This window comes from Platalea leucorodia, assembly GCF_965183815.1.
Source record: "Platalea leucorodia genome assembly, chromosome: 11".
Classification (NCBI taxonomy): domain Eukaryota; kingdom Metazoa; phylum Chordata; class Aves; order Pelecaniformes; family Threskiornithidae; genus Platalea; species Platalea leucorodia.
In genome coordinates, this window is record NC_138833.1 from 17,851,470 (window position 1) to 17,878,357 (window position 26,888).

General features: G+C 40.5%; 1 protein-coding gene across 5 annotated transcripts in view; it reads left to right on the forward strand.

Moving 5' to 3' along the window:
• KDM3B (lysine demethylase 3B) overlaps window positions 1-26,888 on the forward strand; it is a 69,773-nt gene that overhangs the window by 19,604 nt on the left and 23,281 nt on the right. For all 5 annotated transcript variants that reach the window (XR_014229508.1, XM_082324515.1, XM_082324517.1 and 2 more), the window contains exons 2-15: window positions 2,166-2,333; window positions 4,782-4,895; window positions 5,348-5,453; window positions 6,962-7,086; window positions 8,529-8,597; window positions 9,527-10,105; window positions 12,647-13,892; window positions 14,192-14,393; window positions 15,760-15,974; window positions 17,038-17,190; window positions 19,762-19,869; window positions 24,076-24,203; window positions 24,842-25,121; window positions 26,134-26,390. Coding sequence is in view for 4 of the 5 variants with exons in the window: in XM_082324515.1 (XP_082180641.1) it covers window positions 2,166-2,333; window positions 4,782-4,895; window positions 5,348-5,453; window positions 6,962-7,086; window positions 8,529-8,597; window positions 9,527-10,105; window positions 12,647-13,892; window positions 14,192-14,393; window positions 15,760-15,974; window positions 17,038-17,190; window positions 19,762-19,869; window positions 24,076-24,203; window positions 24,842-25,121; window positions 26,134-26,390 (3,750 nt within the window). In the remaining variant the exon portion in view is untranslated. The remainder of the gene's footprint in view (window positions 1-2,165; window positions 2,334-4,781; window positions 4,896-5,347; window positions 5,454-6,961; window positions 7,087-8,528; window positions 8,598-9,526; window positions 10,106-12,646; window positions 13,893-14,191; window positions 14,394-15,759; window positions 15,975-17,037; window positions 17,191-19,761; window positions 19,870-24,075; window positions 24,204-24,841; window positions 25,122-26,133; window positions 26,391-26,888) is intronic.

Below are 26,888 nucleotides of genomic sequence, written 5' to 3' on the forward strand. Positions count from 1 at the left end.
GTTCAGTAGTTCCCTCGGTCTTCCCTCATGCCCGTCTTGTAAATTGGAATAACGTTGTCTAGCTTTCAGTCAGTGGGGACCTCTCCAGACTCCCAAAACCTTTGGTAGATGATTGAGAGGGTTCCTGCTGTAACATCTGCTAGGACGTTACAGATGGCATTGCTACTGCTTTGTATATGAGGGGTATGCAGTATCCGTCAGAATATTTAGTGAGCCTCTTAAACAAACATGGAACATGCATCTTTAAGTTCATCACAGGCAATTTCTTGTAGTATTTTTCTTTTTCCCTTTTCTTTTTTTTTTTTTTTTTTTGAACCAGGGAGTAATATGTTAAATTTGCAGCTAGAAGTACAGCTGTTCCACTTCATCAGTTTATAATGGTTCATAGAAATGTGAGGTGTCTTATAGGTTAAGACTGGAAGAAATTTTCTTGTAGTCTCACTTCACGTGTGTCACAAAGTAAACTGACTTGTTTAAGTCTTGTGTGAAGTAATAAATTAAAAATAAATCTAATAGGTATCCTTATATATTTGGCACAGAGTGGTAAGCTGCACTTTATTGCTTATTTGAATTTGTCTGCCTTTAGTGATCCTTGCCAGCTAGTTTAAGGAGACATGCTAGTGAGAGGTCCTGTCTGTGTAGTTACTTATAAAATCTCCCCTTCTTTTCATCAAATTCTTAAATATCTTGCAAAAAGGCATATATTCCAAAGTCAGCATTATTCTAATAGTTCTTTTTGACAACCTTTTTTCATATAACCTTTATGATAAGAGAATTGTAACAAGATGATGACCTCACTAATATTGTCCACATAAACAAATAATTCCATTTTGTTATTCCTGTGTGCTAGTCCTCTCTTTATGTCACATTCGACTGCCAAAGTAGCACAAATATAATATTAAGAAAGGTACAGGCCCACTAAAACCAAAAAGGTGTTTAGTCCAATTTCCACTATATTACTGAAATTTGTTGAATTGAGGAAGCATATCTTGAAAGGCCCAGTCATCTTTCTCAGCAGGGCAGCTTAAGCTTGAGCAGTTACGGAGTTCAAGAATTCATCAGGAGAGTTGCTTCATATTCTCTCCCTCTTCTCTTGGAGTTTGAGCTTTTGAGTCTGGGGGGAGGAGTGGGGAAGAGGAGTGTATGAGTGGTCTCTAATACCCCTTTTAATAAGGATTACTGGTAAAGCAGAGAGCTGGCTGTCTCCGGTTAGTGCTCCGTTACCCTCAATGATCTTGTAGTTATTACAAAACTCTGTTTTGACTGTCTAGCTTAAGGTGTTTCTTAACTGATTAGGAATTTCTTGCTGTTCATCTGATGTATTTGATTATATTTGTGTAGTTTGTAAGTTCTGTAGATGAAAGATTGGAATGTGACTGTGCTTTAACATTTAATAGCCCTAGTTGTTAGGATGTGGAATGAGACTTGTAGCCCACGTTCCTGTTCTTAGCATTCTTGCCATGTAATTTCATATGGCTTTAACATTTGTCCTTTGTGATAGAAAAAGGAGGATGATATCTCAGAATAGTGATTTAGAATTGTAGTGTGGTTTATATTGTCACACTTGTAAATAAGGTAATGAAAAATCTAGTGAGTAGATGTTTCTGGATAATCTCATGCCATCCAAAATATTTGCATTTGGTTCAGGGAGTTTAATAAGGTACAAGGCAACACAAAACTTCTGATTTAGAGTGGATTTCACAAACACAAACTTTCCCGGCTGAAGGATTTAATTCTGTGAATGTCAGTTAACCATACTGATACAGGCCGTCTGCTGAAGCGCCAAGTAAGAGTGTCTAAATTCTCTAAAAAAATCCCAATGTATAAGAGACTTGCATTGGGTCATCAGTTGTATTTTGGGATGAACAGTTTTCACATCTTTAATTTTGCATGGGGAAATGCAGCATTTGGAGCCAGTGGTGTGCGTTTGGGATTAAATCATTTTTCACAGGTTAGTAATTGCTGTGAATTTGAGTCCCGTTTCTTTTGTAGCGTTTGATAGCTATGTAGATGTGATGTTCTCAGCGTTGTTATTACAATACTTAACCTGATTTTTCTGACTAAAGCTGCTGTCTCCTTATCCATAGCGATTGTAGGAATCTATTGTTTTTCTATTCAGTGTCTGAAAAGAGCTGAAATACCTTCTAAATTTTTTTTTTTATCAGATCTTTGTGGAATTCGATGGCTGTAACTGGAAGCAACATGCCTGGGTGAAAGTCCATGCTGAAGAAGTTATAGTGTTGTTGCTGGAAGGATCGTTGGTTTGGGCACCTCGAAATGATCCAGTTATGCTTCAGGGGACTCGAGTCTCACTGGCACAGTGGCCTGCACTGGTGAGTATTTGGCCAAAACTCTCATATCCTCAGAGGTCTGCCTCAACTCTGCTGTGAAACACAAGGCTTGGATATCGTACAGGGCGTCATTATGCAGGTACCAAAAATTGCTTGGGGATGGATTTTTTTAAAATGGTAAAGAGGAGAGCAGTTAACTGGGAATTATAGTGCCTTTGGAAAGGCATCGGAGAGGCAGTATGCTTCCAGTTCCCGCCCTGGAAACTGAAAGCTCACAGAAATGAGATATTGTTTACCAGTGGGTCTCTGAAGAAATGTGATACATATCTGAAAAGATTATTTTTTCCTATTTTAGAACTTTGAGTGTGGTAGGCTTTTCTGAATTGTGAGAATAAGCCTTTTGGTCTTATTATGGAGCTCTGTATGGTAAAGGTTGCTGCATCATTTTAATAGGTATTCCTGAAGGCACTTTGGGGGAGAGAATAGATTGTGGGCTGTGCCTGACCTATAAGTCATAAGTTGACCACTCCTAATCTAAAATAAAATTTTATTTCAGTGTTGTTTTCAGCATTAACTAACGTGACATGCAAAATTTTGTCCTGTTTCTTGAAGTAGTTATCCATATTGCTGTTTACATGGCAGTTACATGTCATGACACTTGAGACCAAAGCCAATATGTTTTAGCTGGCATATCTGAGTATATGCATTCTGCAAACATCTTGATAAGTAGTATATAGTGAAGAGCATTCCTTACATCCTTCTTTCTTCTCTTAGTGGCTTCTGCATTGTATGTGAGAATCCTACCCTTGTTTTCATGCTGTCTAATTTTTATTATTTTGCCCTTCTTTTGTTTCTTTTCTCTTCCTGCAGTCCTTGGACTGCTTGGGATCCTACTCTCTGCTTTTTAATACTACATTTTGTGCATAGGCACATTGAAATATTTTTTCCAGTCAAGGACCTTGTGCCTTGGTAGAATTTGAATTTAGTGTTTTAAATTGACACTTGGGCTCAAAGCAACAAGTTCAGCACTGCATCTGTCTCTGAGGGTTTCTTTATTGCAGTTGTCTTAAGGCATAAGAAAACCAGGCCTGTACAGCAACAGCAGAGCTTCTGTATATAGTGGTTTTTCCATAGGTGTGGCATTTCCCTTTCAATGTATTTCCAACTTGTCTCCAAGAGTGAACTCCAGTTTAATTTCATCTGGGACACTGTGTTTATACAGGATCAATTTCTTTCAGATGATTCCCAAGTATCTTGCTATCGGAGTGATTTGGGGGTGCTACCATAGTCCACACACTGATTGTGTAATGAGTTGTGTCAGAACCTGTTAGAAGATTGTTAGAAGCAAATATGGGTCCACTGAAGATTCCAGAGTATTTCCACTATTACTTAGAATATATCTGTAGACTTGCTGAAAAAATGTTTCCATACCATGTGTTCTGGACAGCCACATGAGCACTCAAGCTTTCACTAAGTACTGGAGGCCTACGCAAATAGCTGCATGGGAATACCGACTGGAGTTAGCCAAAGCACCGGCGTACATATATGCAATGTGGACAATTCTGAGAAGCCAACTACTTAGCATTACAAAGTGAATGGTATTTTTTTGGGGGGGTGTTGGTGTTGGGTTTTGGTGGTTTTTTTGGGATATATCACTTAGGAATGTGTATTCATCCTTCATTGTTTCTTTCTTATAGTCCTGTTCACTTTTAGGAAATATTTATTTTTCTCAGTTTACGTAAAATTATTATATTCGTACTGTTGTGTACAGGAGTGTGGAGTGTGAACGAACTTGATGAGAGCTGTTAAGGGAAAAATGTCGTGAATACTTGTGTGTTACAATCATGTAAGTGTGAGCGTGAGCCAGATAATACGTTTCAAAGACTCCAGTGTTGGCAACTTCCTCTTCCATCAGCAAGTTACGTTATAAGGTTGTCATTCTGATTCTGCTAGGTATTTTTAGTGACTTGTCCTGCAGCTTGAATAACAATAGTACACCTGTTATGAACTTCAGTTTTTCACAAAACAGTAGTAAAAGATGCCCCCCTTTATTAATATGCCTATAAATTACTTACACCTGACTTCTGTATGGGAATAAAAATGCTCCTTTCAGGAGGCTATACCTGAAATATGTAGCATAGTTTCAAACATTAGCCAAAGCTTTTATTTTAACCTGAGCATCAGAAGGTGCTTACCTATGAAAAAACAAATACCACAAAAAGTGTTTTCAGTTCTGCTTTAAGTTCTAACAGAATAAGTGGAGCCAATTTTCTATAATTCCTTCTTGTTACATGCCACACTTGTAAGAATTATTGGCTTAGACCTAATGAGTAATAATTTGCGTTAAAACTCACGCACTGGATGGTGCAAGGTGAGAAACAAAACATTTTATTCTTTGTGATACTCAAATAGCATGTGAAAACAACCATCGCTGGCCTGTATGTGCGCTCAGTCATTTTTATAACCTTTGTTTTCTGTTGTTCATCACAGACCTTCACTCCTCTAGTAGATAAGCTGGGTTTAGGCTCTGTGGTCCCAGTGGAGTTTCTTCTGGACAGACATTTACGTTTCCTGTCTGATGCCAGTGGATTACGTTTGTTTCAGGTATTTGAACTGTGTTCAGTTAAAGTGCAAATTTAACTTTGTGCTGTGATTGTCAGATTAATTTTTTTTTTTTACTGTTCCACTTCCATATTCTTGTCTTCCTCCTTTCACCACCCTGTCATGTATTTGCATTTGTCCCCCTGCTTTTCCAGGTGCTTACACTAACCTCCATCTGCATTCGAAAAGTCCTAGTTCTTCTCTGTATTGGTCAGTTGGAGAGCTAGCTGTCAAGCATCGTGTAGCTGGTACTTGCAGTGGAAGTTTTGCAACAGCTTTTGCATAGCTAGTCCTTTTGTTCCTCCTGGCATGTTCAGCAATGTTTTTCGTAGTTTTACTTTTTTTTGGTTTGTCAGTCTCTGAGAGCAGTCCAAGAAGAGCTGTCCCTTAAAAACTAATGATTCTATTACCTTAAAAGACTGTACTTTTATGTTAAAACTGTTTGTTGTTGGCAGATGGGAACAGAGAGTCAAAATCAGATTCTGCAGGAACAGCCTTCACTAAGAGAATCTGTCAACGCATTGATCAGTGACCAGAAGCTTCAGGAGATATTTAGTAGAGGTGAGACTGTGTTTTTCTTTCTCAGAGCTGCTTTGTGGTGGAACAGTTAGACTATGCTGGGATTTGTGAAGGAGAATAGTATAGTGTCTGTTACTGTTTGATTTGGAAGGTCAATTTTCTGTATTGTTTTGCAAGTTCTTTACAAAGAAGCGTTATTTTGTCACGGATACAGGTAAGCAGTTGCTGAGATACAACCAGAAATACCTACTGGGAATGACCACTGAAGATGTAGTTAAAGTAGGACAACGTATTCTTGATAATGTCCATGTATTTACAACTTCCCTTATTTTAGCTTTTAGTTTTGAATTTTTAAAGTTTTGATCCTATTCTATAGATCTATTCTATAATTCTGGAAATTAGAAGTGAAGTTACACTGTAGTTGTTGATCTTCAAAAAATTTCTTTTGTGACATCAAATTCAAATTTTGGCAGTTTGATAATTAATACATGATTGTTTAAGTTGAAAATGTGGTGTGGCCGTGGCTGCTCAGCCTATAGTTAATACCTTAATTGTTTGTGGGTTGTGTATTAGGGTTAAGCCTGATTGCAGCTTTTGTTGTCAGATTGGAGTCTTCTAGTTCAAGTGCTAAAACGATTTTCTACCCAGAGTTTGGGTTCATGGGCCAGGTGGCCACCCTAGATGTAGACCACTATTATATTTGAAGGACGATGTAATTCTTAATGGGGATTTGGTGCCTTTTTGTTAAATAAAATGTTTATTGCTAAAAATGCTATGAGGACAATACTTCTTACAAGAGCAAGTAGCTTCAGAATTGCCCAGTTTGGAGCCTTCTTCTGAAGCCTCGTTCTGGTTGTATCAGATACAGGCTGTTGGATTGTGTGGATTTTGATGATCTAATATTAACGAAGTTTTTGTTGTCTGGACTTAGGGCAGGAGGAAAGCTCTGCATGCTGATGTGGAGAGTGAGGGCAGGGTTGGAGGAAACCGGTCTGTAGATGATCTGTTACTCATGTCAAAGAACTAAGACTGGTTGGTTTAGAGATGTTGGATATTTGTGCAATTCTATTACATTTTCCACAGTTACAGATATATGTTTCTATTCTGAACTACATGCAGTTTATACTGGGATTTGATGCATCTGGACTGAGTCAGAATGCTGACTGTCCACTGGATTGATGCTTCGTAATTACTGACCTGTAGGTTTAGAAAGCAAAAGAGTTTAGTTTAGCAAGGAGCCTCCGTCTAGCTTGATTTTGTTTATTGAGTTTATTTTGATCTTTTGCGTTTTTTTTTACTTGTAAACTGCATTAATTTTGTCTTTACAATAGTTTTGAGTTACAGCAATGAGGGCTTACTGACTTTTTACAATAGAATGCATGGCTTATGCAGGATTTGCAGCAGAAGCCCTAGCGTTTTAATTTCTTTCCAGCTGAAAGATGACACTTCAAGCCCTAATTATGTGCACAGAACTCTTTTTATTGTATGACTCTTAATTAGTATGACACAATGCTTGTCTGGAAAATGTACTCAAAGTCCTTCTTTTCCAGGTCCTTACAGTGTCCAGGGCCAAAGAGTTAAGGTTTACCAACCAGAGGATGAAAATAGCTGGCTCTCTGGTGTTGTGAGCCATCAAGACCCAATAACTCGTCTTATGGAGGTGTCTGTGACTGAGGTAAAAATATGAAACACTGCTTTGGTGTTCCTAAAATACTATTCCTCAATATCTTGTGGAGAACGACAGCTTCACCAAAACTTGTACTTATGGTTCTTTGTTTTTTTACTTTAAAAGATGAGTAATTATCCATGTTGCAATTTGCAGAGTTTTTTTTCTTTCTGTTATGATGAGTTTCCACAATAAAAGATGATACACAGCCCACTTCTATAAAAGAAGCTATAAGAATTTCTTGGGAAATAAGTGCTATATGAAAAAATATTGGAAGGGGTTTTCTGGATGGGGGAGCGTGCTGATATACAGAAAGCTGCCTTCTGGGTCTGTTATGCTGTGGTCTTCCTATGCCTTCTCTCAGCTTCTGTCTGACAGGCTGTACAAGTGGTTTGAAACAAGTGTAGCCTAGAAGATGAAGTCTTAGTCTAAACATAACTGATTGATGTATTTTAGCTTAGGCTGTTTATTTTTGCCCTGTTCCTATCTGTAAACCTAGTAAGTGTTGTAAACAGCGTAGAAAATCTGTGCGCTGCTAGAGTTATCTGGTTTGTATTATATGCCTCTATGCAGCTGACAGGTAGTTCAGTCTTACCAGCAGCCTGCTCCTAAAGGCTTCCTTTTTTTCAGGAGCAACTAGGAACAGGTCTGTGGTGCTGTGTGTAAGTTACTGTAGCAGCAGCATTCTTCTCAGTTTTTTTGGGTCCCGTCCCATGGCCCCTGCCCCTGTAGCCTTTTCCATGTGCAGTAAAATACGTGTGCAGAATGAATGCACTGAATGTGCCCAATAAGTCCTGTGTCCACACGCAGTAATCCTGCGCTCTTGACCACTAGATCTATTGCTGGTGCACAGCAAAAAAGTAGACTATGTATGGTAAATAAGTATAGTACTTTGGAGAGGCATTGAAATTCTGGAGTATGTGTTTTCAGCAGATACATGCCAGGAAGCACCCAACTCTGTGTATCTACTGTGAAATAAAAAGGTAACCTCCAAGCACAGTGACAGAGATTGGGTGTTCGTTGCTCCTTTTGGGGAGATGCTGATGAGGATAGTTAGCAGAAAGAGACTACTGCAAGGACGTACATCATTTCTACATCTAGCAGAGTGAATGTGCAGAAGGCTAGAACAGTACTAAATCAAATTTAAGAGCTCTATTTAATGCCATGAATGCCTCTAGAGATACTCAGTAGAACAAATACACAAGGAAACAGCGGTAGGAATCAAATCTGAAAGTTTTTGAAATAGAGGAGGAGCAAAAGGATAAAAGGTAAACTGGAAGGCTGTAATATTACTAAGGCAGCAGAACAGCAAGAAAAGGCAAATGGGAGAGGGGCTGCAGAGTAACCCTGTGTTTAAGGTCTCTTGTGTTGATACTATATACTCTAAATTAAAAACTAACCTCCTGTTTTCTTCCTTCGACCTCCTCAATATCAATCTGCATAAAAATCAGAGTGGTGAAATAAAGTCGGTGGATCCTCGACTGATTCATGTGGTGATGGACAACACTTCTCCAAGCGAGGTACTGCAACAATTCAGGTCTTGTATATATAGTATGAAACTTCATAAAGATTTAGATATAAAACATCTAAAACATGGAAACAACTGAAAACTGATGCTGTGTTCACTGTGGGCTTTTGATTATGTAATTGGAAGAGGAAAATTTTCTTTACCACTTTGAGAGATGGTCATAGCTTTCTTTAAACAATCTGTTTTCTTTTTGTTCAGGCCTGTTTTTCTAAGTTCAGCGTGGATCTTGGGGCGGGGGGTTCAATAAACCTGTGGTTGTGCTCCATTTTAAAAGGTAGTGCTCTGATAAAGAATGTCTCTGTGCTTACTGCCTTTTTCTAACGGGATCACTCTGCTTCTTCACAGACCTTTTTAGGCATTTCTAAAAATTACTATCTGGCTTCTCTGAAGCAGGCTTTTATGCTTGTGGCATTTCTTTGCTTCAGTTGAGAGGTTCCATGATAACATTTGAACCTGTGTTTTTACCCTCTGTAAAGGGCAAGCTATCTTCTGTAGTTAAATATTGTAGGCTTTGGGTAGTGGACAGAAAGTGTGCCCTTCAGAAGAACTGTGGGGATTAGACTTGTAGCAAAAATTAGTGTGCAAATAGTTTTCATACATTAGCAAGAACCGTGTTGGAGTATGGCCATGCTGCATGTTTCCCAGAATCTGCCATGATGTGGTACGTGCTACAGCAAAGTAGCTCAGCTGAAGATCTTATTGTGACGATCCTATCCTAGTACAAAAAAGACAAGACTGCACTTATGCTTGTGTTCTGTGTTCACATAGTATCTTTCCTTCGATGTCTCAATTTGTGGTTAAAAGAAATGTTCCTAAGCTTAAGAGCAGTGTAATATATTCTTCGTTCTAACAGGAGAATGTTCTTTGAACAGGTATTCCTGATTGTTCTGTTTAGTGATTGCATGGTTTTGTTTATTGTAGGGAGGGGGCCTAAAAGCAGCTAAATCATCTAAAGGGAAAAAGAAGAAAGAAAGTCTGGAGGGAAAGGATGGACGGAGGAGGAAAAACGCTTCAGATTCTGGGTGTGATCCTGCAACAAAGAAGCTAAAGGAGAGGGGTGAGGTGGATAGCAATGGTAGCGATGGAGGTGAGGCAAGCAGAGGTCCTTGGAAAGGAGGCTCCAATAGCGAAACAGGACTGGATCCAAGGGCCAAACAGTTGCCTTCATTCATTCCTCAGATTAATCGCAATATTCGTTTTGCCACTTACACCAAAGAGAATGGCCGAACACTAGTAGTCCAAGATGAGCCAGTTGGTGGTGACACACCATTGCCCTTCACTCCATTTTCCTCTGTGGCTGGGCAAACGTTACTAGTGGGATCTGGATGTAAAGAGGCAGGAAAATCACTGGAACAGGTTGGCCAAGGCACGGTGACTTCTGCAACTGCAGTTACTACAACTGCTTTGACACCGACAACTGTGAGAATCTCTGATACCAGTTTGCCGGCTGTTACTGGACAGGAGAAACTGAAAACAGGCCGATCGCAAGCCCAGGGAGAGGTGAGTAGCTCATGATCCAGCGTATTCAAGACATACATATTTGCAATGGATCTTCTGCAATGTATTCCTGTTATAAAGTGTGCCCATGGAATTGAGAAAACTACTTTTTCTCTGATGAATCCCTCCCAAAGGAAACCTTTCTATTGTCTAAGAAAGACCTCAAAAGAAAAGGAAGATATTTGGTGGAGGAGTTGTAAGAGACAACTTTTTAGCGCTCTTATCTGTATTCAGCCTTAATCTGAGAAATGCAGCCTTAAAGTCACTTTAAGCACTGCACTTAATATCATTAATTTTGTTGTGTCGTATGGAAGATAACCTACTTAATATCTCTTGCCTTTATATAAACAAATACGCATGAGAATGTGCACTGAGTTGAACATTCAAGTTACTTTAAAAAAAAAAAAGCCTCAAAACCAGAAAAACAGTAAGGCTTCATTTAGAAGATCTTTTATAGATGCCTAGCTTGTCTTTTACAGCTATGATATCTCCGTAGTAGAAAAATGAGCCAGTTGCATCATCTATTATCTAGGGCTGAAAACAAGGAAATAATTAAAACATTTAAGATGGGTACCTTTAGAATAAATTTTAATAAAGAGCTCATTCTGGAAGCAGCTTGAAGACCTTTTAGTTTTTTCTTTGTTTGCAAGGGGAAAAGTGGAAGAGTAGAAGGGAAACCCTGTTAAAAACAAAACAGAAGACTTTTTAGGTAATCAAATGAAGGCTTATAAAAACAAAACCCCACCTCAGTAAGTACAGCAAAAATTAAGAAACTTGTAGTCTGCTGTATAAAAAAGTGAAGAAAATGGGAGATACATTAGAGAGTCCAAGGTGATTGCCAGGAGGTTAAATGGATTACATTTATCTGTGTCTTCTGTATTAGCTAATGGAACGGGGTGGGGAAAGGCAAGATGTTTACCTTGGGATAAAGATTCCGAGATGGTAAGGTGTAAAGGAGAAATGGGAGTTGTAGGAGACAGGAGTGTTACGTAATGAAATTGTTGTATAACAATATAACCTGCTCTCTCTTCCACCCCACCCCTGCCAAAAAAAAAAAAAAAAGGAGGGGAAGAAAAAAGTTCAGAGTTGGTAGCAACTACAAATTGTGTAGGTGAACGGTTGAAATTGTATCTATCGTCAATGGCGTTAAGGAATAACTTTTAATTGTGCTGGGAAGTTTTGGTACCACATCTCCTTCCCTCCCTCTCCCCATCCCCAAATCACTTGTTTTAAATCATTATTAATAATCTGTCTTCAGAATTTGCAGGTAGACCCCTAGTCCATTTCAAACTGTATTTTCCATCAGGGAGGGAACCTTACATAAATTAGTAAGAGTGTTGTAGATAGTTCACATGTGTTGTTGCTTCAGACTGTCCACTTTATCATAGAGCGATTTGGTCCTTGAGATTACTTAATAAGCTTGGTTCGCATTCATACTCATATGCTTTTTAAAACTGTTAGAACGCAGTTTGTGAAAATTACTTTGGCTCTGAAATTCTAATATCTGGAAGAACTGTCACAGGGGACACTAATATGTTATTAAAGTTATTACAGCTGGAGGTTGATAACGTGGAACAAGCTAAACATTAGTTTGCAGTGTAGTAGGTGTGCAGTGACACTAACGACCAGTAAGAGGTGTTGCGCAGAGGCTGTGGTTTTATTTAACATGGCCTTGGAATAAAAGTGTATTAATCATGAGTATTCCTCATGAGAAGGTTTCTAAGTTGAAACTCAAAGAAAAGGAGTAGAACTGATGACTTTGTTGCAGAATATAATCAGTTACAGTAGGACTGTTAGAATTGGAAAATCCGAATAAGTATAAATTGAGAAGAGAGCAAGTGAATATTCCGTATCACAGTTATGGGTCCAGTAGAAATCTGCAAGTTAGAAAACTTCCCAGTATTTGAAGATCATCAAAGCCCTTTGTGCTTAACCTCTATTGAGTAATTCCCTTGAAGGCACCACTTCACAGGCATCCACCTGCCTGTCAGCAGATGTGGCTTGCTGTGACCAAGAACGGTTTGTTCACTAACTGCTAGAGGGCTTTCTTTGTTTAATTAACTTTGCAAACTGAGTTAATTATTTCAGGAGTGCTGGTTAAGTAGGAGAAGCTCGTCAGGATGATCTTGGGGGAGGGTGAAAGGCAGGAGATTATTGCAAGGCAGTTTCAATTAAGGTTCTCTTCTTGCTGATTTGCATTGAAACAATCAGCAGTTTAAATAACTTGCTTTTCTGTGGATTAGTTCACCTTGTCTTGTGTCTCACTTTTCTTCTAAAGCCTGATAAGACATTAAGTGTTCATTTCCTCCGTGTGTCTTCAGTATGTACCAGACACTGTTAGCTCATTAGTTTCATTAGCTTGTAGGTAGGAAAAATTAGTCTAGCAGAATCTTTAAAGAACTTTCTTCATTGTAAATAATTCTGCTGGAAGTTTCTATTACAGGTGGATAAGTAGAATGCTAATTGTACAGTTAGATGAACCAAAGTATTGCTGAATCAAACAAGAATCCTTTAATAGGCTAATGCTTTTTAATTTTGTTTCAGAGTTCCCGAAATTCACTTTTGGCTTCTTCTGGATTTGGAGTCTCTCTCCCAAGTGCTTCCCAGTCCTTGGTATTTGGGGGTGGAAGGAGCCAATCAAATGGAGTGGTGACTCCAGAAAGCAAGCCTTCTGGATTTCCTTTTGGCTGTAGTACTGGACAAGAGGCTCAGAAAGATTCTGACCTGTCCAAGAACTTGTTTTTTCAATGCATGTCCCAAAATCTACCTTCCAGTAACTACTTCACAGTCATTTCGGAGAGCTTGAATGAAGATGCCTCTAGTCGGGACTCATTCAAGCAGTGCACAGAGAGTGTGGGTGCTGGGATCTGTAAAGGTAAAATGCTTTCAGCGGACACTAAACCGGGAGCCCAGTCTGGCAGTTCTGTGGAGCGGAAGCTGCCTGTGGAATCTATGCCTACCCTCACTCCAGCCTTTTCACGAAGTCTGTTGAATACTCGCCCCCCAGATAGTCATGAAAACCTATTTTTACAGCCCCCAAAGCTATCAAGAGAGGAACCCTCAAACCCTTTCCTGGCATTTGCTGAGAAAGCAGAACTTAGTCCTTTCAGTGGCTTTGCGTCTTCATCTCAGACAGGGGTTTCTACTCCCTCTACACCTGTGGGTCATAAGGCCACTTCTGGCTGGCCGGAATCACTCACCTCTACAGACTCTTCTCTAGCTAAGAAGAAAACCTTGTTTATAACAACTGACTCCTCAAAGATGATCTCCAGTACTCCTGGTTCAACAGTTGCTGCTGGTGTTCAGAGCCCTTCCACTGTAGGGAATGGCCGTTCCAGCTCACCGACCAGCAACCTGACACAGCCTATTGAGATGCCCACACTCTCCTCCAGCCCAACAGAAGAAAAACCAGCTGTTGGGCCTGGCCAGCAGGACAATCCTCTTCTGAAAACTTTTTCTAATGTGTTTGGCAGACATCCACCTGGCTTTTTCTCTTCACAGGCAGAGTTTCCACAGGAGAACAAAGCCCCTTTTGAAGCTGTGAAAAGGTTCTCTCTAGATGAGCGGAGCTTGACATCCAAACAGGACTCGGACTCCAGTACCAATAGTGACCTGTCAGATTTGAGTGACTCTGAAGACCAGTTGCAGGCCAAGGCTTGTATGAAGGGAATACCAGACCACTTGATGGCAAAGTTAGGCCCCAATGCAGAGCGCAATGCTGAATTGCTGCTGGGGAAAGGAAAAGGGAAGCAAGCCCCAAAGGGCCGGCCTCGCACAGCTCCCCTAAAAGGTGATGACTTGAATGCAGGGTGTCTTGGAAGCACAAGGATGTGGGATACTGGGATATCTCCTCTAACCACAGGTGTAAACCTCATTTATGCTCAGTAGGCAGCACACAGGATATTTACAAGGCTAAAGCTTAATGCTTCTTGTATGTGAATTAACATGTTCAGTTTGAGAAATGTTTAAGCATATATTTGTCAGGACAAAAGTGTGGTATGCTGCAGACTTGAACAGTCGTACTGGTTTTACATGGGTTTGCTGTTGCAGTTAACTAATGGATTTTTACTTCTACTTTGCCTCACTCAGTTGGCCAATCTGTGCTGAAAGATATGAGTAAGGTGAGGAAGCTGAAGCAGTCAGGTGAGCCTTTTCTCCAGGATGGCTCTTGCATCAATGTAGCTCCACATCTGCACAAGTGCCGGGAGTGCCGTCTGGAGCGGTACCGCAAATTTAAGGAGCAAGAGCAGGATGACTCAACTGTGGCGTGTCGCTTCTTCCATTTCCGGAGGTGCTCAAATTCTTCCTTCCTTCATATATAGTCTTTGTGCAGAGCTTGAACCATGTCCAAGCACAAAGTAATTATGTTTTACTTATTTAATATGATTGAGGTACAATAATGAAGATTTTGAGTGTCTTGCATTTCCCTGCGTCACCTGACTGGAATTCCCTCGCTGGGGCAGGAAGGGCTGCTGTTGGAAGATACAGCTATATGATACTAAGTGAGCCTCCAGGCCCAGCCTCAGGGGATTGAATTTGCTTTATTGGGTAGAATTTTACTGTTGGGTAGCAGTTTGTATGCAATAACTGTTCTCTTCCTCTTTCATAAGGAGTTCAGAACAGAGAAAAAAAAAAATTAATTTGGTTAACAAGTAACTAAACATTGCCAGCATGAGGATAATGTTTGACTAGGTTTTATTGAGTACAGAACTGATTTTTAGGAGTAGAACACTACCTGTGTTTTCTCTCTGTGTCGTGTACCCGTCTTACCGTTCTTTGACCTGTCACGCTTCTCTTCATCTTCCTTAACTGCCTATTCTAGCAAGTGCTAGAATAGCATCCAAAAAGATGTTTGTTCACTTTCTGACATATAAACGATGAAATGAATTTTTAGCGTGTGCCACCTATCCAGTAAGGATTATAGCTGCTTCTCTTCCTGAACTTGTTAAAAATTAATCTAGCATTGAGATTAAAGACAAGATTGTTTTTGCCTGAAAATGGAGTTATCTTTAGTATTGGCAGGAGATGTTCAGGGTTCTGTAACTTATGTTGTTATATCTTTTACCATACAAAGACTAGGAGGGTCAACAGCTACTGATAAAACAGTCGTGACTCGTCTTTGTGGAGAGCAGTGGCAGGAATAGTAGATATGATAAGGATTTTTGTATGTCTTGTAATGGGAACTGCTAGAACAGTTGCCAAGTGCTAGTGGCCCTAGCCAGGACTGAAAATACTGGTTTCCCAAAAGTTGGGAAATAACTTTCTCCTGAGTTAAAGTAGAGAATGAAAACCATGCACAATTTTACAAGCAGCATCATGCAGCAGCCCAAATAATTTGAATTTTGTCATCTCTTTCTATTAATAGTATAGAGAAATGTGACTTACCAAGCTGTAGGCATTTCCTGTATGTGGAATTTCCCACCAATGCTTACTGGGACCTGGGGATTCATTCTAGTGGGTTTTGTAGCTATTGCTTTCGTGTACCTTATTCTCTGTGTTGTTTGGATTTGCGTAATAATTGTACTGGCTGTAGAGTATAGCACTCTAGCTCAAGCCTTTTTTCCCCTTTCTGTGTTTATGTTCTGACATAGATGGCATTATAAGGTAATTAAAGGTGGCTAAGCAGCTTCTCAGTTGCTCCATTCTGTTTTCTGCAGGCTAATATTTACCCGGAAAGGTATTCTACGAGTCGAGGGTTTCTTGAACCCACAACAGAGTGACCCTGATGCCATGAGCCTATGGATTCCTTCCTCCTCCCCTGCAGAGGGGATCGATCTGGAAACTTCCAAATATATCCTGGCTAATGTTGGGGACCAGTTCTGCCAGCTTGTTATGTCAGAGAAGGAGGCAATGATGATGGTGGAGCCACATCGTAAGCTGGGCTTTTGACGTGTTTTTTGTCCATCTTCTCTGTGTAATGTGTGTACGATGCAGTGGAATAGAGTTGAAAGTATAATATAATTTGTTGTCAAAATGCTGCTCCTTTTCTTCCAAAGAGAAGGCTATATTCACTTTTGGGGGGGGGTGTAATTGTGGGACCAGCATTGGGGATTTTTCTTTTGGATCAGTGCAACATTACTACCAAGGAAGCTAACAGTAACTTTCCCAGACATCTTAATTATTTTTCAATAAATAAATGCAGAAATCAGGTGACCCATGCTCCTAAGAAAATAGAAATAAGTCCAGATCACTTATTGCACTGGCCAGCTACACTTTAATAAGCAGCTTTTCTTACGTATTCCTATCCTGTTACACTCCAGGGACGTCACATAAAAGCACAGGGTTTTCCAGGGAGGGAGCAGCACCTGCGTTCAACCTGCAAGGACTCAGCTCAGCGACTAGTTGGCAGTGTTGCCACTACAAGGGGAGTAGGTTTAGAAAAAATTTTCTAAAGGTATCCCAGCGTATCACATGGATAGCTCTATCTGATTTTTCCCTTTAGCTTCTGGAATGTTCAGGGGCAGCCATTTGGAGAGGACGTCCCCTTCCTTAGCAAATGTGTTGGTTTAGAATCCAAAGAGTTGACAGGCATCCGATTAGTAAAACTAAATACATATTCTTTATAGTATTATAAGCTCACATTATTTGTTCGTAAAACTAGCAGAAGTTTTATAATTTTGCTGTAAGTTCCGTAAGTGCTCCTTGAAATTCAGTTACTGCAGAACTCTGTAAGGTCCTCCATTTCTCTGTAGTGTGTGCATTTTGGGACTTGACCTTACCCACTCTTAGAAATGGGGATTTTTAATAGTGTCACAAGACTAGCAACTCAAAGAATGTATCTCTGAATGTAAAAAGTATGTGTTTCTATACTCTGTCCTCAAGTCATGTTTCTGTGAATTGTTTTCTTTATCAATGTTAACTGTGATATTCTCAGATTCGGTGGGAGAAATGCAAAATATAAAAGCAATAATTCCTAATGTTTCTTCTCTTTATAGAGAAAGTGGCATGGAAGCGAGCAGTACGTGGCGTGAGGGAAATGTGTGATGTATGTGAGACGACACTCTTCAATATTCATTGGGTTTGTCGCAAGTGTGGTTTTGGGGTCTGTCTGGACTGTTACCGGCTGAGGAAGAGCCGTCCACGTAGCGGTGAGTACTGGATTTTTTCCCCCCCACTGTAATCGTTGAACTGGCTGGCTTTCAGTGAGGATAGTTTCTGGGAAGTTGCTGAAGGTTTTGTGGGAGAGTGAGTGAGTATCAGCTTGGGAGGCTGGAGGTTTGGAATTTTGGCACTACTGTCTTATATGCTGCTGTTCCATTCTTTGTTTCCTTGAATACCTCTGTTTTATCTATTTGGTTAGAATTTGTATATTAATATTATAACGTCAGCAGGCATAGGCTATGTACTGAGACAGACTACTGAATAGTTTCATCTTTTCCTCAGAAAGTATAAAAGAAAATTAAGTAATATCTTAACAGTTTGGAACCATCACAAGATGAACTAGTAAGCAGACATTGCAGAGAGCTCCTTTCTGTAAAAAGGAGTTACATTGGAAAGTGTTCTTCTTTCTTTGATTCCTTGATGCACTAGGGTTTATAATTCAGGAAAAAGTTCAGTAAGTTCATTTTCTAACAAATAGAGGCACACTATGTTTACGAAAGTGAATACCTGGTTGCTTTTTTGTGTATTTTACTGTATTGAGACTGCTTTGGTAGTGTGGGTGCTGACAATGGACAATCTTAAGTGTAAGGCTCTTAGTGACAGTTACGTTATTATATGGAGCAGATGTACAAAATGCTGGATGTTTGTAAGTGTGAGTACTGCTGTCTATTCATTATGATAAAGGTGCCAGAGAACACTGAATGAGTTATAAAAGCAATAGGTTTTTGAAATAGATAAATAGTCACCTATTTTTATATCATTGTTGTGGCATAACCTCAGTAGGCAGCTAAGTACCATGCCACTACTTGCTCACTCCCCCACGACAATGGGACTGGGGAAAAAGGAAAGGAAGAGTAAAAGCGAGAAAATTTGTGGGTCAAGATAAAAGTTGTTTAATAATTGAAGGAGAAATAACAAAAGAGAAAGAAGACAAAACAAAGCAAGTTGATGCAAAGGCAATCACTCGCCACCTCCCATGGGCAGACCGTTGCCCAGCAGTTCCCCGAGCAAAAGATGGCTAGCCCCCTTAAACTCCCTCCTCTCTGTTTTTATGACTGAGTGTGACATTGTACGGCATAGAATGCCCCTTTGCTTAGTTTGGGTCATCCGCCTGGTGGTGTTCCCTCCCAGCCTCTTGTGCACCCCCAGGCTATTCCCTGGTGGGGTGGGTAGAGTGAGAAACAGAAAAGACCTGGACGCTGTACAAGCACTGTTCAGCAATAGCTAAAACATTAGTGTGTTATCAGAATTGTTTTGGTCGCAAGTCTAACACACAGCACCACGTGAGTTGCTATGAATAAAATTAACTCCATCCCAGCCAGATCCAGTATAATAACGAAGCCTATGAAATTACTGCCAGAATACACCAGAAGAGAGCATAACAATCTTTAAGACGTGGTTAACCTGGGTACAGTGGAAATAGTTGAAACTAAGTAGAATAGGGTTTCTTGTATCTGGCGCTGTACATGTTTGGAAAAAAGCATTTGGGACTGAACATATCACTGATGGAATGTGGCATAAAGCTGTCCATGATTCAAGGGCAATAGTCTCTTAACCCCTTTTCTTCTCACATCAAGGAAATAAATATGATTACCTTACCTGTGCCGGGTTAAAATGAAGAGATGTCCAGGGCATATGAGAAGTTTTTACTCACTGGTGTACAGAGGAGGGTCAGCATTGAAGAGATTGATATTTTACAATGTCAAATATTGGGGGGTGGGGTGGGGTGTATACATATATATTGCTTATCAATGATGTCTCCTGAAAACAGTATTGTAATTACAGATTATTGATGAAGTCTGAAATTTTGGAATGAGCCAAACTGTAGAACCAAGGCATTACTTAAATACAATTACTTGCCTCAAGAGGCTTCTGAACTTTGTTCTGTAGAAACAACCTATGCAGATACCAGGTCTAAAGGACCATGAAATGAAGTTTTATATGATCCTTCTCATATTCTACCCCATTCACCCTTCCCCCCCACCTTCATTTTTAAAGGAAGACAATGGCATGCAGCTTATGCAGCTACATATTTGTAGGCCCAACTTGATTTAAAATCTGAAGAATTAAAAGTTTGTCAGACTACTTTTCAAACTATTAGTTTGCTACTTGTTAGCTTTGTAAATAGATATACTGACAGGAGAGCTTAGTTTCTTCTTCCTGGAACTGATCTGCAGATAACTTTTTGTTGAAAAAGCTTAGGAGATGATGACAAGAAAAGACAGAATTACTCTATAACTTAGGAAAGCATAATGAGAACAAGAGTGTGATATTCAAAAACCGAGGCTAGAAGCCAAGATTTTTAGGTGATTGAAAATAACAAGCTGCTAGAGATAAAGGGAAAATGACTGTGGTAGCTGTATAATCTGAAGAGGCAAAGAAGTTGCTGTAGATCCTGTTCTAATGGTCTGTATTTATAGTTTATTTCTGAGATCACCAGGTTAACCTCCTGCACTGTGAAGAATCTAAAGAAAAAATATTGATGCAGAAACATTCTGTATTGTAAAGTTTTAGTGACTTTTGTACAAAATTTTACTTTTTGTGTGTCTTTATTCCAGAGACCGAGGAGATTGGTGATGAGGAAGTCTTCTCGTGGCTGAAGTGTGCAAAGGGTCAGTCTCATGAACCAGAGAATCTTATGCCGACACAGATCATTCCTGGTACAGGTAATGCTTGAAACCTGAAAGGAAAAATTCCAATTTTTTTTTTCCCTCAATTCTGAGCAAGCAAGTGGAAAAAATACTAAGATGGTTGGTGTTGTAGCTGTCACCTTTTCTAGCATGGATTTAGAGGAGACTTTCACTTGCTACAGCAGAAGGGTTGAAGGGAAGGTAACCCAAGTAAGATCAATCTGTGGGTTTGAAGTGAACACCCTTCTGATACTAGGTGTGACTTCTTGTGCTCAGCTCAGCAAGAAAGATCTTTTTCTTTTCTGTTGGGGGAGGGAAAGTAAATTGTCAGTGCTGAACATTTACTTGACTGTTTACATAACTGGTCCTAAAAATCATAGAATCATAGAATGGTTTGGGTTGGAAGGGACCTTTGAAGTTCATCTAGTCCACCCTCCCTGCCATGGGCAGGGACATCTTTCACTGGATCAGGTTGCTCAAAGCCCCGTCCCACCGGACTTCGAACACTTCCAGGGTTGAGGCATCCACAGCTTCTCTGGGCAGCCTGTTCCAGTGCCTCACCACCCTCAGAGTGAAGAATTTCTTCCTTATATTTAATCTAAGTCTACCCTCTTTCAGTTTAAAACTGTTGCCCCTTGTCCCGTCACTACAGGCCCTGGTAAAAAGTCTCTCTCTGTCTGTCTTATGATCCCCTTTATATATTGAAAGGCCACAATAAGGTCTCCCCAGAACCTTCTTTCCTCCAGGCCAAACCATGCTAACTGTCTCAGCCTTTCTTCATAGGCGAGGGCTTCCAGCTCTCTCATCATTTTCGTGGCCTCCTCTGGACCTGCTCCAACAGGTCCATGTCTGTCTTGTACTGGGCACCCCAGAGCTGGATGCAGGACTCCAGGTGGGGTGGGGTAGAGTAGAGTAGAGGGGGAGAATCACCTCTCTTGACCTGCTGGCCACGCTTCTTTTGATGCAGCCCAGGATACAATATGGCTTTCTGGGCTGCAAGCGCACATTGCTGGCTCATATCATGGTCCTGCTAGATGGCCTCCCTTCCCTCTAGCATATCAACTGCTAAACACAACTCAGCTTGGTGTCATCCCCAAGCTTGCTGAGGGTGCCCTCAATCCCACTATCTGTCATTGATGAAGATATTAAATAGTATTGGTCCCAGTAAGGACCCTTGAGGGACACCACCTGTTACTGATTTCCGCTTGGATATAGAGCCATTGACTGTAACTCTTTGGATGCAGCCATCCAGCCAGTTCCTTATCCATTGAATAGTCCAGCTGTTAAACCCATATCTCTCCAATTTAGGGGCAAGAAAGTTGTGGGGGACCCCATTGAAGGCCTTACAGAAGTCTAGGTAGATAACATCTTTTGCTCTTCCCTTGTCCAATGATGCAGTCACTCCGTTGAAGAAAGCCACGAGATTAGTCAGGCACAATTTGTGCTTGGTGAAGCCGTGTTGGCTGTCTCTAATCATCTCCTTGCCTTCCATATGTTTTGACATGTCTTCCAGGAGAATCTGCTCAATGATCTTACTGGGCACTGCGGTGAGGCTGACTGGTCAGTAGTTCCCAGGGTCCTCCTTTTTACCCTTTTTAAAAATGGGTGTGATGTTTCCCTTTTTCCAGCTAGTGGGGACTTCACCTGACTGCCAGGACTTTTCAAGTATGGTGGAGTGTGACTTGGCAACTACATCAGCCAGTTTCCTCAGGACCGTGGGATGCACCTCATCAGGTCCCATGGACTTGTGTATGTTCAGGTGCCTCAGGTAGTCTTGAACCTCACACTGGTGGAGCCCCACCTCAAGTACTGTGTGGAGTTTTGGGTGCCTCAATACAAGAAGGACATCATACTATTAGAATGTGTCCAGAGGAGGGCGACCGAGATAGCAAAGGGTCTTGAGGACAAGACTTATGAGGAGTGGCTGAGGTCACTCAGTTTGTTCAGCTTGGAGAAGAGAAGGCTGAGGGGTGACCTCATCACAGTCTACACGGTCCTCAAGGGGAGCAGCGGAAGGGGAGGTGCTGATCTCCTCTCTCCACTGACCAGCGACAGGACACGAGGACATGAAATGAAGCTGCGCCAGGGGAAGTTCAGACTGCACATTAGGAAGCGGTTCTTCACTGAGAGAGTGGTCAGTCCCTGGAACAGGCTCCCCAGGGAAGCAGTCACAGCACCAAGCCTGTCAAGAGTTCAAGGGACATCTGGACGATGCTCTTAGCTATATCATTCAGTTTTAGGTAGTCCTGCAAGGAGCAGGGAGTGGGACTTGATCCTTGATGGGTCCCTTCCAGCGTGAGATATTCTATGATTCTCCTATGATGGGAGGAACTTTGTTCTCCCGGTCCCTGCCTTGAGGTTCAGGGACTTGAGAGAATACCACTGAAAACAGAGGGGAAAAAAAAAAATAATTGTTGAGTACCTCAGCTTTCTCCGTGTCAGCTGTGACCAGCTCTCCTGTCTTATTTAGTGAAGGTAGGGTGTACATTTTCTATAATCTTCCATTTCTGGCCAACATACCTGTCAAAGCCCTTATTCTTTGCATGCCTTGCCAAATTCAGCTCCAGCTGTGCCTTAGCTTTCCTGATCCCATCCCTACACATCCAGGCAGTGTCCCTGTATTCTTTCCAGGAGACATGTCCCTGGTTCCACTGCCTATGCATTTCCATCTTATATTTTAGTTTGACCAGGAGGTCCTTACTGACCCATGCTGTTCTCCTGCCTTCCTTGCTCGATTTTTTGCAGATGGGAATTTGGAGCTCTTGCACTCTAAGAAAAATGTTCTTAAAGAGTTGCAAGCTCTGTTCAGTTCCTTTGTCCCCGAGGGCAGTTTTCCAGTGGGTCCCATACACTAATTTCTTAAGAACTGAAAGTTCACTTTCCTAAAATTCAGCATCCTGACTGTACTCTTCACCTGGCCCATATCCCTCAAGACTGTGAATTCCACCAGGGCATGATCACTGCAGCTCAGGCTGCCACCAGTCTTGACATCTGTAATTAATTCTTCCATGTTGGTGAGCAACAGGTCCAGTAACGCTTATCCTCTAGTCAGGCTGTCTTTTTCTGGATTAAGAAATTATCCTCGATGCACTGCAGAAGTCGTCTACACTGCATACAGCTTGCTGTGCTGCTTTCCCAGCAGGTGTCAAGGTGATTGTATTTCCCCACCAGGATCAGAGCCTGTGAGCATGATGCTTCTTGTAATTGTAGTAAGAAGGCTTTGTCAGCAGGCTACCCTTGCTCAGGCGGCCTGTAGTAAACAGCAACAGTGAGGTTTCCTTTGTTGGCTTGGTCCCGAATTTTTACCCATAAGCTCTCAACCTGTTCATCGCTGTTTTTCAAAGACAGCTCTGTGCAGTCAATCCATTCTTTTACATAGAGAGCAACCACTCCGCAGTGCTCCAGTCATGCGATTCGTCCCATCATGTTTCAGCGATAGGAATTAGATTGTATCTTTCTAGTTGCACAATGACTTCCAGCTCCTCCTGCTCGTTACGCATGCTGCATGCAGTGGTATATAGAGGCACTTCAGCTGGGCTGTCAACCTTGTCAGCTCTTGAGAGAAGCATGCCCAAATTCCTTTGAGGCATTTCACAGATGTTTCCCTCTTGGTTCCTAATACATCAGCAGCCCCTGGCTCTTCTCTGTTGCTCAAATCTCTGTCCCCTTCCCCCATTAAATCTAGTTTAAAGCTCTCCATATAAGTCTGGCCAACTTGTTGGCAAAGACTCTCTTGCCCTGCTTGGGCAGGTGAATCCCATCAGCTCCCAAGAGACTCGGCTTCTCAAAGGTAGGTTCGTGATCATAGAAGCCAAAACCTTGAATATGGCACTGGCCGCACAGCCAGGCATTCACCTGTTTAATTTGACCTCCATCTTCTTACTGGGAGGATAGAGAAGAACACCACCTGTGCTCCAGATCCTTTTAGCATTGCTCCAAGGGAGATACAGTCTCTTTTGATGGTTCTAAGTTGCCTCATTGCAGTATCATTGGATGCTACAGGGAATAGTAGGAGCAGATGATAATCTATAGGATTTGCCAGGCTTGACAGCCTCTCAGTGACATTGCAAAGCTAGTGCTAGCACAATTCTCTACACTATTCAGAGACAAGTGTCTTGTTACAGCATGTGATCTTCAAGATACTTAGCAGTAATACTAAAAATACTGCATACATGTTATAGTTAAGACCTTGTTTTTAGTTTTCTTTACACGTGATATTAAAGATTTTAACTTTATTTCCAGCGCTTTACAATATTGGAGATATGGTTCATGCAGCACGAGGCAAATGGGGTATTAAAGCCAATTGTCCATGTATTAGCCGGCAGAACAAATCAGTGTTGAGACCAGCTGTCACTAATGGAATATCACAGGTATGTAATTTGAGGCTGAAATTACCTTGTTTGGGATTACATTTTTAAGATCTATTAAAACGTTAGATCCTTTAGACTAATCTATTGTAAAACACAAACTTTATTTTCTCAATATGTATTCTGAGTGTTTTAGCTTAGCAAAAATCTTCTGGGACATTTTTCAGGGATGTGTGGTGCAACTGTGATTTACCAAGTGGACATTTGGGCTAATACTCTCATGTAGAAGTTGGGTGGGAAGCCATTCATATTGATGCTGTATCTTTAAACAAACCAGTATGAGTAGCTTGCAACATGTGCATTTATTTTGTTATGGTTCCTGAATGTTATGCTGGATCTCGAGCCCTTCTGTTTCTGTTCACACAAAGAGTCCTCCTGTAAAAAAGAGAAATCGAAAAGCATGGGCTTGTGTTAAAAGATGATGTGATAAGAATTCACACCGCAGTGCAAGGTTATACACAGAGACGAAGCTCCTGTACTCTGCTGCCGCATAAGCATAAAGGAACTCTACTGTGCACGTGAAGCAAATGAACAAACAAAACCAACAAGCAAAACCCAATGCATTGGATAACTAAAATGTCTCCCAAGTTGAACTCTTCCCTTTATTCAGCATTTAGCAGTTGTTTATATTTTTGTTTTAGCTTCCGACTGTAAATCCTAGTGCATCAGTCTCTGGAAATGAGAGCACCTTTTCCACTGGAGCAGGGACAGCAGGAGTGGGGCAAATAGAAATGGACACTGTTCCAAAATCTGAACCACCTGATAGTAGGATAGAAGAATCTGCAAAAACAGAGACATTACCAACCAATAACACTGGTGAAATAAAGACTAACAGACCACTTTGTCCAGAAACAGCTCCGTCATCAGCCTTACACTGGCTTGCAGATTTAGCGACGCAAAAAGCAAAAGAAGAAACAAAAGGTGAGCAGAAGACATGCCCTTGGGGGTTGGAATTAAAAGAGAAATGATATTGTACTGCTTGGTTGCTATTCTTTGTGAGAGTGCCTAGCCCTAAATAGAAGAGAACATTTTTCTTCCTTTGCCTCTTAGAATCAGTTTTCTTTTACAGGCTTAGGAATATGCAAAGCTGGAAAGATGATGATACAGCTGAAGATAAAAATACTGTCTTGTTACTCCCCCTTTATTTCAGTGTCAGTTCTTGTATTTATTTTCTAAGTAATAAGCAGCTGGTATCCTGATGTAAAATGATAGTAATTAATTTCAGATGCAGCTTTGTCACTTTATAAATATTGAAGTAAATAAAGCTGGTTTGTGTGCTATGTGAAGACTGCATTTCCAAAGAATTGAGAGAGTAGAGTCTACTTGGAGGGTCAGATGAAAGCTTAGAACTTCTTTAATACTCAGTAGTTTAAGTGTGATTCTCAATATGAAATAACTGTTCACAGAATACACCTCCCAGTCATCAAAGGTAACATGACTAACACAGGATTTATTCCTGTCCATATATCTAGCAGGAGATAGTTTATATGTCAATGTTAAATGTTCATGACTCTTTCACTAGTTTTTCAGGGCTTGGCCACTGTAATATTTTGACTACAGTTAAAATTTGAAATATTTCATATTGAAACATTAATTCAGAAAGTCAAGGAAATGTTTTGTTTTTTTTTTTTTTTTAATTGAGTCTATTACAAAGTTGTGGTTTCTTGTGTATCAAGCTTTCAGATGAGATCTATTGTGCTATTCAATATCTTAACTAACAGCATGCTAAGGGTAAAATCTATGTGAAGTACATGATGTCTTTGATTCTCTTTAAAGTGACTCATTCACTGTTGCAGTGATAATTTACCTTTACCACAAGATTCTGTCAATACTTAATGCAAGAGCAAATAATTTCAGAAAACTTTATGATCATTTGAACTTTGCCTTTTTTCTTCTTTTTTTTTTTTTCCCAATGTTGATATTTATCTTGCAGAATCAGGATCACTGAGGTCAGTGCTTAATAAAGAATCCCATTCACCCTTTGGATTGGATTCCTTCAACTCCAGTACAAAGGTTTCCCCACTAACCCCAAAGCTGTTTAATAGCCTCTTGTTGGGGCCAGTGACATCTAGCAACAAAGCTGAAGGCTCCAGCCTCAGAGATCTGCTACACACGGGGCCAGGAAAGCTTCCTCAGGTCCCATTAGACACAGGAATCCCCTTTCCTCCGGTCTTTTCTGCAGCTTCTACGGTAAATAATTTTGTATTCCTTCAATGATATCTGTTCTAGGGAAGAATTTCATAATGATCTAACAGTTTTCATCTAAATGTTTTTATAGTGTCTTATTCTTAAATGTTGAAACAAATGCAATATCTTAGCACCCCACAAAGCTGTAGAGAATTTTGATGCTAATTGTTAGTTTGTGGTTTGGTTTACTACTGCTGTGGAGAAGCTAGTCCTTGCAAGAGACCAAGAAAGTGAGTTAAATATAGCCTTTAGATTGTTTAATTGATAATCAGCATGCCTATAAAAGCTCGCTTTAAATTCCACATCTTTAAAAATGTGCAAGAGCATACCACAGAAAAAGACAAAAACCTACGAGCAGACCAGTTCCTTAAAAAAACTTATGTATACTTGAAAGGCATTTAACACAGAATATGAATTTAAGACTTTAAGGTGTAGTTGCTATTTCTGGATGCTTATTCTGGAATAAGGATACTTTGTTTCTCTTTAATCTGTTTTGGAGGA